At 35.7% G+C, this 11,029-nt stretch overlaps 1 protein-coding gene and 1 long non-coding RNA gene across 2 annotated transcripts; one reads left to right on the top strand and one right to left on the bottom strand.

Annotated features, from left to right (window-relative positions):
- The first annotated feature begins 231 nt into the window (after positions 1-231).
- Positions 232-4,117, top strand: LOC114269154 (uncharacterized). Its single transcript, XM_028210411.2, has 2 exons — positions 232-698; positions 1,361-4,117. The coding sequence occupies exon 2, from the start codon at positions 1,449-1,451 to the stop codon at positions 3,519-3,521; it is 2,073 nt and encodes a 690-aa protein (XP_028066212.2). The 5' UTR covers positions 232-698; positions 1,361-1,448; the 3' UTR covers positions 3,522-4,117.
- Positions 4,118-5,331: 1,214 nt separating this feature from the next.
- LOC114269156 (uncharacterized) lies at positions 5,332-8,113 on the bottom strand. The gene is made up of 2 exons (XR_003631524.2): positions 7,745-8,113; positions 5,332-5,950 (listed from the first exon to the last, which is right to left on the bottom strand). It is a non-coding gene; the product is annotated as an uncharacterized LOC114269156 (long non-coding RNA).
- Between the last annotated feature and the right edge of the window lie 2,916 nt (positions 8,114-11,029).

The raw sequence follows: 11,029 nt of genomic DNA, 5'->3' as shown, positions 1-11,029 counted from the left end.
TATTTTTTTTTCATTCCAAAGTCTTGATAGAAAAGTCTCGTTTTCTTCTCCATTTAATTTATTTTTTTGAAATAAAAAAATTCAACATAAAGAGAACTTATATAATAATACAAATACTATAGATAATAAAATAATATAATACAAATACTATAGATAATAAAATAATATAATTTTAATAACGTTATTACAACAATAAAACAATGTCCATCTTTTCCCACAACCAAACACAACCACAACCATTGAGATTTGAGAATAATAATAAAAAGAAAGAAAGGGGGTATGCGCATCACGCACAAGTGCGCACCGTTGGTTCACTCCCCTATTAAATACTATTAACTGCGCTTACTTTCCAGTGGGTATTGGTTAATCATTACATTATCATATTTTTTTTTTTTTTGCTCTTTCTCTCTCATCGCCGATCACCGGAATATTCCTCTCCGCCGCAATCTGACCCACATAAACACCCCACCACACACACCCCTAAACCCACTTTCTACAACAACCCTAATCTACCCTTTTTGTACTCTCAATTTCTTCGTATAAATAAGTGTGTATTCTTGTCTTCCTGTACTTTCTCTTCAGAGGTGTACCAAACTGGGTTTTGTTGATTCGCTTCAGATCTGAATCGGACTCGACGATCGAGCTAGGTTTTTCGCGATCTGGGTCGTGGTTCAATCCTCTGTTCGGTTCGAATCTCAGTAAGTTTGAGTTCAGTTGTGTGTTTTTTTAGTGATGCGGATGATGGCTTAATTGAAATGGGATAATTTGATTTTAGGGTTTTTTATTTTTTTATTTTTTGGGGGGACTGTTGAATTAGCTGCGATCTTGCTGGTTTTTAGTTTGTCAGTTGGTTTTTTTTGGGTGATTTTGGGTAATTCGGTTAACTGGGTTTTGATTTCGTCTTTGGATTTGGAATTGGGTCTGTAACTTTTGATCTGAATCGAAGTGCCTTCAAAGTTATGAAATTTAGTTGTTTTTTTTTTTTTTTTGGTATATTAGGTATATCTATGAATTGGATTATCAATTTTTAGGTTTGGATTCAAATTTGGGATTTTGACTATTTTGGCGTAAATTCCTAGAGTATAAAAGAGTTTAATTTTTGTTGTTTGAAGATCGTTATGAATTGTTTTACAAATTGTATGGTTTGGAAATGAACTCTTCAAAATAGTTTATGCACTTCTCATTCTGTAGTTGGTTTGATCTTGTTAAAAAACGGTTAATTTCTCTGTTGGCCCTTTACTTGGAATATGAGTTCATTGAAACAGGATGTTGATTAATTATGGTCTGAAGCTTGAAATCAAACCAACTTAAATATTCTGAACTAATGTTTGCAGACTTGTGGCATGTTTGTGTATTGCAGTTTGATTTCAGTGATTAAGAACATTGGGGTTTGAATGGCTTTCCTTTTGAAATTTTGATACTCAAGTCTCGAAATTTCGGATTTTTCCATGGAACCAAACAAAGAGGAGGCTCTTAGAGCTAAAGATTATGCCGAGAAACGATTTTTGGAGAAAGACTTCACGGGTGCAAGGAATTATGCTATAAAGGCTCAAATGCTTTACCCGGAACTAGAGGGGATATCTCAAATGGTTGCTACATTTGAAGTGTATGTTGCTTCTGAGGTTAAGATTAATGGAGAAACCGATTTCTATTCGATTCTAAAATTGGAGCCATCAGCGGGTAAGGTTAAGTTGAAGAAACAGTATAGGAAGATGGCTGTTTTGCTTCACCCTGATAAGAACAAAACTGTGGGAGCCGATGGGGCTTTCAAACTCGTCTCTGAAGCGTGGACTCTGTTGTCTGATAGAAGTAAGCGAAGCTCTTACGATCACAGGAGAAACAAACAAGTGTCCTATGGGGTTGTCCAGAAAAATGTATCTTCAGTTCACACCAGTGGAGTTGCAGGTTTTGACAACTGTTCCCAGTCTTCAGTCCCACACGGGCTCGACACTTTCTGGACTGTCTGCACATCCTGTCAAGTTCAATACGAGTATCTACGGAAGTACTTGAATAAGAAACTTTCCTGTAAGAACTGCCGTGGTGTTTTCATTGCTGTGGAAACAGGAACAGCCCCAGTAAATGGTTCGTTCCCTTATTGTCCTTCTTGGTCATATATGCCTGATAATGGGTATGGAAGTCATGGATATAATGGAGTTACGTATGTCCCAACCAATGGCGTATATTTTACAGGAAATGGGGCCTCGGGATTTCATTCTGGACATGGATCTGAGTATGTTTCTAATGTTTCATTTCAGTGGAGCTCATACCCCGGAGCTTCTACTGGAGTTGTGGATCGTAATGGGTTAACGGCTAAATCTGCCAATGTTATGCAAAAGGCCGATGCGAACAGTAATACGACAAGATCCAATGGAAAGCATCACATAAAACATACTGCAGCTGATGTGTGTTCCAACGTGTTAACTGGCACTAATGAACCTTTGGCCTCCATGGCCAGCAGGCCCAATAAGAAAAGCAAGGTTGATGTGGGAGGTGCTTCAAGAAATGGGATTGAAGTATTGGGTTCAAAAACTGCTTCAGTGGTTAATGGAAATGGAAACACCAAACCTAGTTTGAAACTTACCACTCCAAGTGAGACTCCAAGTAGACGTTGCTCAGCTGCCCCTGCATTTGATGCAAGAAAGTTATTAATGGACAAAGCAAGAACAGAAATACGTAAAAAATTGGAAGAACTGAGGGTTGCAGCTGAAGCTGCTACAGCTGCAGCTGCTACTGCTAGTGAGTTGAGTGCTAAGGCACATGATGAAGTTGGTGATTTGCCCCTCTCTATTCCTCTATCAGAGCTGAAGATAACTGAGCCAATGTCAATTACAGTCCCCGACTCGGACTTCCATGATTTTGACAAGGATAGATCAGAGGAATGCTTCAAGCCAAAGCAAATATGGGCTCTATATGATGAAGAAGATGGTATGCCTCGATTGTACTGTCTAATCCGTGAGGTCATCTCAGTTAAACCATTTAAAATTCACATCAGTTACTTAAACTCGAAAACTGACAGCGAATTTGGGTCTGTAAATTGGGTGAATTTTGGGTTTACAAAATCCTGTGGAAATTTCAGGGCAGGGAACTCTGACATTGTTGAACAAGTCAATATCTTCTCTCATCTTCTGAGTAGGGAAAAGGCTGGGCGGGGAGGTTGTATTAGAATCTACCCTAGAAGCGGAGACATTTGGGCTGTATATCGAAATTGGTCACCGGATTGGGACAGATCAACCCCAGACGAATTGAGGCACCAGTATGAGATGGTAGAAGTTCTTGACGATTACTCTGAAAATCTTGGAGTCTGTGTCACTCCCCTGATTAAGCTAGATGGATTCAAAACGGTCTATCAGAGGAACAAGAACAAGGATGCGATTCGGTGGATTCCAAGGAAAGAGATGCTACGGTTTTCGCATCAGGTACCCTATTGGTTGCTTAAAAAAGGGGAAAGTGACAACGTGCTAGATGGGTGCTGGGATTTGGACCCTGCTGCAACTCCAGATGAGCTTCTTCAGGTTTGTTAGAAAACTAAAAGTAGTGTGGGAGGCCCATTTATAATTGTTATCTGACAGTCTTGAGATTCAAAATGTACAGATTTAAAAACACGTAGTCCAGGGTCGAATTCTCATAGAATTTAGATGGGAGGATCACAAGATGATCCGCGGCAAAGTACCCGGTTTGTTTTAGAGGTTTCCGCTTTGATTCAGTAACTTGTACTTGGTGACCCTGATCTATTGACTGCTTGTTTACTGAAATTGATAGTGGCTTCTTTCCTAACTTTTATGATGGACCACTGCATCTACTACTAAGTCAAAAATGTTGATCAAAACCCTCATCCGACTTTCGAGAGCGACTAAGACCCTTGAGCTCTTCTCTCAAAAAAGAAGCTGTGTGAGCAAGTTGATCAAAGTCCGAGCGAGGAGAATGTTTACAGCTGCTGTAGTAAAGTTTTCATTTCTTGTTTGATTTGTTGTTTTACAATTATGTACTTGCTCTTGGCTTGCTCTGAACCAGGATGGTCAAGTCAGTCATGAGTCATGACATAAACTCTTCACAATAGAATCCCAAAAGAATACCTGCTAATGATTCCTTTCTTTAGTTGGACCTTTAGATGTTTAAAGTTGTGTACTTTTCATGTCATTGTCACTTGTGAGTTTTTCAACCTTTCCACAACATCAAAACCCATTGGTTAAACTCTTTGACAATGTCGCAACTTGCAAGCCAAGAGCTGTGTGCCTGTCCTCCCTCTGTATGTCAGATGGATGGTTCGGTGAGGCCTCTTGATGTCCACTACAGTCATGAATTTGGACCTCAGTTTCTTGGCTCACACTATGAACGTATAGAGTTGTCTCTTAACATGCTATTTTAGATTGTGATTGAATCATGGATTTGGATAGGAATTTATAAAGGAAAAGATAAATTGAGAAATGAAGAAAAAAAATTTAACTTATATTATATTTGTATTTTTTTTACTTTTTTTTTCTTTTTTAAATATTTGTCCAAATTCATGATCTAAACAAAATCTTGAAGGACTATACAAACTCCACTCTATTGATGGGTTCACTAAAATAATTTTAGGCAAAAATAAAATCGTTATTTTTCAGCTTTCATTATCCTAAACTAGTGAATGGTGATTCTATTTGGAATGTACATTCTTTTTTCTTTTATCAAACCAAACATAAGAATAAATATTCCGATGTAATGGCCATTACATTTTAATTTTCATTCTGATAAACTAAACATTACTTTAAAGTTGTGAAACACATGAGGAATCAGGCAATGATATTGAAATCAAATTAAAAACCCAAGAAAACAGGGTTTACATTTTTTATGAACCAAACCATAGTCAATTCATGAAAGTTGAAGAAAACCACTTTGCAGAAGGGTTAAATTTGTCTGGGAAAAAACCTTAGAGAAAGAGAGTAAATAACTAAATGAAAATAATATAACTTTACTGGCACAGTGAACCCTAATTTAATCGACAGAAGTTATGAATCATTATTGTCTTTTCAAAAACCAAGTTAATGCCGGTTAGGCATGCCTGTAATGGTTAAACAACAATATCAGACCATTATATAGAGGTTATGCAGAAACTCTAAATCACGAATATCATTTGCAATGGGCACCTTTAGACCCCCCAACTATTTCTATAGGACAAGCATATATGATATATGTATGCACTTTTTATATATACATTCTCACATTGTAGTTTTTACTTGTTTTGTTCCTTCACCATTTTAAGGATTCAACCTAGTTTTTGTGTTGTTTCAATGATACTTGTACTAGTATGCGTGCCAAGTTTCAAACTTGCATATATACAATGGTTCTAAAAGGTAGTTCCAAACTTAAGTTAAATAGAAATATAGTTCCGACATAACCAAAAAAATACAATAGTTCCAACATATAAGCTAAACAGAAACATAGTTCCAACACAACCAAATTAAACACAATAGTTCCAACATGAGCTAAATAGAAACTTAATAGTTCCAGCATAAAATAAAAACAACTAAATCTTTTTTCCGAGGATTTCCATCTGTCGGCGCTGAAAATATTCTGCTTGCAACGGAAGCATCCCACTAGTATCCATGAATACTATTCTCTCTTCCATTTTCCGTTTTTTCATTTGCAACTTTTCTTTCTTGTAACCGAGCTTTTCTTCCTCTAAAAGATAGGATCTTTCAAACATCTCTATTTTCTTTTCATTCATTTTATTTCTCTCTTTCAGTATATCTTCTAATAACCTCACCAAAGCTGAACTCGTACCCTCATTTCCACAATCTTCGGTCTTCCGTTTATTTAGTCGATCTTTTTCAGCCTTCATGCCAGGTGATCTCTCCAAGTCTCCATAGTTTTCATGTGCGGCATTGTTGTCTCCTAAATTTATCAAATCTTCTGTAGAATAAGAAGAGGTTCCTGAATTTGCGGTTTCTTCATCCGATAAAGAATCCATAACCTGATAGCATTAAATGTTAATAACAATTTGATTTTTCATTTTTGTACAACAAACCCAATTCGATCCCCCCAAACTATAAATAATATTATAATGAACCCCCTTTACTGCTCAACAAAATATATAGCTAACTCCCTTAGTTTTCCTAGTAGCACCAAGCAATATGATGGATCTCTTCCATTAAAATGCTGTCCAAATTGAAAATAGAATCATTCAAATTCAATAAACATCAAAACATGCCGTCGGTTTTTAAAACATTTTTACTTCAAACAAAACATTGAGGAAAACAAATAAAACACATTCAGAAGCATCCATTGTTCACCAAAACACCCCACTGAATCAGTGGTGATTGCCAAATTGCACAGCCGGCCCATGCCTTCACACACACACACACACAAAAAAAAAAAAGAAACAGCTAAAGAGGTATCTATTAGACACGAAAACACCCAACTGATACTTGATGTATGAGTGGTGATTACCAAATTGCACACGCAAAGCATGGATTTGTGATTGGTCCAAAAATCCTCAATTGAACTCCTGATGAAATGCATGTGATTTTCAAGTGATTCAATACAATTGCTAAATGACACAGAATATACTGTCAATAAATTCAATATAACTGCATCCAATAACAGCTAATGAAAGTTAACATAAAGGATAACCTTATAATCAAGAATGGGAAAACATACATCAAAACAGTTTAATTTTGACCAATTAAATCCTATTTTCCCCATAAAATTTCCTCTTCAATCATATTAGCACTATGTTGAGAGAGTTGATTCAAGTGTTAATAAGACCTAATCGACATTTCATGGGAAAGCAAGACTTATTGGAAATTTTCCCTTTAATTTGACATTCTTTGGATTCAAATGCATCATACAACCCAAACAAATCATTTCTCCAATTACTTTGAACATCTCTACATACTTAGATCTGGTAATTATTTATTGAGTAATGTTGGATACTCCTAAATATACTCCCAATGACGTGTACTATTATATGCAGTTGTTGATTAGTTTAGGAATCAACCAAGACCCAAACCCTGCTATGTAGTAAATTTAGAGAAAATATTTTAGGGTCTTAAACATTTTACTAAGAACATCTCCAACCCTTCATCAATGTTTTCATCTAATTTCATTCCAAATTTGAGTAAAAAGCTTGAGTTGATATGAGCTACACCAACCTTTTTGTCAAATTTTCATCCAAATCTTTTTAAAAATTCCCCTCTTATCCTAAAAAAATCATCCCCAATGCTTTCTCTTTTTAAATTTTCATCAAATTCTAATTTGATGAAAAAATGGTTTTCCCTTTATTTGATGAACAATTGATGAATAGATTTGGAGATGATTTTTGAGCACTTTCCCATCAAAATTAAATTTGATAAAAAAAAAAAAAGGTTGAAGGACTGGAGATACTCTTATTAATTGCTTACAGCTACGTAGTGTCCTATTCAGGCTTACAGATGATCATAAGCTAGAGAAAGAGAGAGAGAGAGAGAGAGAGAGAGAGAGAGAGAGAGAGAGAGAGAGAGAGAGAGAGAGAGAGAGAAGAAACTAAAGGAACATTTGCAGAGGGGGAAAGAGGGGGCTATAGGTGACAATGCATTTCCAAAAGAAGATAGGCATAATAAGCACAATAATACCAAGTCATAAAAGGGGCATATTCCATCTCAAGACAACTGTCAATGCATTACATAAACCACAGAAGCAACCTTAAGGCGTTTGCAGAGAGAGAGAGAGAGAGAGAGAGAGAGAGAGTGTGTGTGTGTGTGTGTGTGTGTGTGTGTGTGTTTCATACCTGTGTTGTTGTTGTTGAAACTTGAAAACCCTAAAGATGAAGAAGCAGATCGTGGAACAAGAGGCGAAGAACTCTGTTAACCTAGCCTACCAATGCTCTTGAAATTTATAGTGAGGCAAGGAGAGAACTATGTAGATGATAGCAAAAATAGCTAGCCTGTTGGACACTCTGCAATTTCGAACTCTGTTGTTGCTCGCTAAAATGTCTGGATGAGGGGACTTGGAGGGCAAAAAATAAAAATAAAAAAGAAAAGAAAAAAAGGATAAATTACAATAAACCCCTTAACTATAAATTGTTTTCCATTAATCCCTTAATGTTTAAAAGTCGACACTCAACCCCGTCTACATCTGATGACACTAAACCCCTTCCGTTAGTAAACCGTTAGGGTTTTGAATGGAAAATGTCACATGAACAATACATGACAAGTAAATGATGTGTTTTAACAAAAATAGCCTTTATTTTTTGAGTCTTAAATTTGACAATGACATTCAAAAAATTGGTTTGCGATGTTGGTTAACTTTTTGAATTTTTGGTTATTTTAGATTAGGGTTAAAAAGTCTCGTTTGAGATAGGTTTTTTGACTTTTGTGAAAGAAAAAATGAAACGTTTGTGGATTATATGTGATATTTTATCCTATTTGACTAAAATAGCCTATTCTCTCATAGATGACTATTTTAACCCCAATGGGGCATCCTAAACGAGCACAAAATAGTATATATATATATATATATGTATGTATGTTATGTATACTCGTATATTCATCAATCTCCAAAAGTATTTATATGGAACTGATTCAACTTGTAATGATGAAAACTCACAAAATGCACAAACTTGTGGGAGCCGAATAATTCAATACTAAGGAAAGCCAAATTTATTTGAATGAAAATCAGGACAAATACTATTCGGCTTTGACCAAAGGGGGTCCTGAAGATATATAAGAAAATCGGCCATGCAATTAGCCATAGAAGGAGCCGAGTAAGAATTGGCATACAACAGAAAGACTGGATATGCGATCATGAGTTGGATTAAGAGTGGGGCCGATCCCTATGACCAGATATTAGTATAAATAAGAGAAACATCAACCGAAGGAAGGTATGTGTGAATAGATTAGATAACTTGGGATAGAAGCAAACTTGAGAGCATATACTAACTTGTCTGTCGGAGTGCTAATCCCAGCACCCCCGACTGGAGCGTTCATCATTTTTCAGGCGACAATCAAAGGATCATGAGTGTCTTACTGGATCTAAGAGTTTTTCCAAATCACTTCTCCACACTTTGTTATGAATTTTTTCATAAAATTCGTCCCGGTGAGAAGTATATATATATATATATATAAGACTTTTTCCACAACTCTCACCACTGTGGCCATCGCAAGCCATCGTTACCAATCACATGCAACCCATCGTCTTCCACTACTACAAGCATTCTACGCCATCACAGCCCCCTCTTCCATCATATTCACCACCATAGTATATAACCCAATATCTCATTCCATTGACAATTTGGGCGGTGTATATAGAGGAACAAATATGAATTGCGATAGATCTATTGTAGTTGAAGATGATTTTTTGGTGGGTCCTTCATTGTGTTGTATCTATATATGTCCATAAAAATATATGTGCATATAAATATACAGATGGTTTGGAAAAGTGTGATGATGCCTTTGTATTGTTCATTTTTTCTTTGGATATAAACCTATGTATTGTTTTTTGGAACCTTAGAGATGAATATAAAAAGATCAATTGATTAGTGGCAGTTGACCAGTGGAAAGAAAAAATATGGGTATGGAAATGATGGTGATAGGTATGGGCTGGTACAAGATGTAAGAAATGGGGAAGAGAAGATGGTGTTTGTTGGTAGGTGAAAGAAAGGAAAAGTGTTTGGACCCCTACAAAAGAGGATCCTCATGACCCCCTACTGATGTATTGATCATTGATGTGTTTAAATTTTTTTTAAGAGTTGTGTCTGACAGTAACATGAATGGTTTAGATTATTTTGAGAGTTATAGGGTTGTGTTTTGTGAGAATCTCTATCATTACTGGTGAAAGGAAATGTGATCTAGAGGTAATTTTTTTTTTTCGGGGGGGGGGGGAAGGCATATGGTGGGTTTTTCTTTTTGGAACTAAAGGGGTGACTCCCAGCACCCCCACCTCCACGTGGGATGCTGTGGACGAAGGAAAATATATATATATATATATATTCAACCAATCACACCCCACTGGGGGCCTTGGGGGTCACCTCCAGTGTGGGTTTGAGGCTTTTCTGAGATTCTCTTCAATTTATTATGTGGATTGAACTCTACTGTTTGGATTTATGGGGCCCATTTCGGCTCTTGTTTCAATAATTCGAATTGTTCAATGTGTATAACTCGTCGAATATTTCATTCTTGCAAAAAATCACGTTGATCGGATATCGATAGCTACTTGATCATATTAGATTTCTGTCAACAATTGTTTTTAAAATTATATTTACCGTTGACAGAAATATGATTAAATCAAGTGGCTATCGATATCCGATTAACATATTTTTTATAGGGATGAAATACTGGACGAGTTCTACACATTGAACGATTTCAATAATCAAAATAGGACTCGTGGTAGGCCACCACAGACCCAACAACACATTTCAATTCGATCTCAAATTGGAAAGAAGTCTGAACCGGTTGATGTTTTAAGTTAACGGTGCTAATAGTTTTTGTATTTCATATACTTGAAGGGGGTTGAGTGTTGAATTTTAAATATTAGGGGGCAACTTAAAAATGGATAATAGTTGAGAGGGGTTTATTGTAATTCCCCCCTCACCCCCCCCCCCCCAAAAAAAAAGCAAAACAAAACAAAATGGAGAAATAGATTTTTATTTTTATTAGTTGTTTAGATAATTAAGAATATCTCTAATTCTCAAAAAATAAACTCAAATTCTTTTTGAATAAAGTAGTCATAGAGAAGGCATTTAGTTGCCAAAGAGGGTAAGGTTTTAGGTTCAAATGTTGTAATTTAACTACTAAATTCGAACTGTTATTTTTTACCCAAAAAAAAAATATTTTATTAAATCAAGGAAGAAAACATTTTTTCATTAAATTTGAATTTAATGAAAAATTAAAAGAATAAAGCATTGAAGATTATTTTTTTCATCAAATCAAATTTGGTATAACAAAAGATTTTTTTTTTATAAAATTAATGAAAATTTTATGCAAAAGTTGGAGCAGTATCAAATTAAATTTTTTACTCAAATTTAAAATCAAATTGGATGGAAAAAAAAGAGTAAAGGATTAGAGATGACCTAAGA

Source organism: Camellia sinensis, chromosome 7, assembly GCF_055761805.1.
Source record: "Camellia sinensis isolate YWXY chromosome 7, ASM5576180v1, whole genome shotgun sequence".
NCBI classification, from domain to species: Eukaryota; Viridiplantae; Streptophyta; class Magnoliopsida; order Ericales; family Theaceae; genus Camellia; species Camellia sinensis.
The sequence above is the reverse complement of the archived record's forward strand: the minus strand, read 5'-3'. Positions and strand labels throughout refer to the sequence as shown.

Coding starts and splice junctions, on each gene's coding strand:
- LOC114269154 (XM_028210411.2), top strand. CDS start 1,449: ATGGAACCAAACAAAGAGGAGGCTCTTAGAGCTAAAGATTATGCCGAG.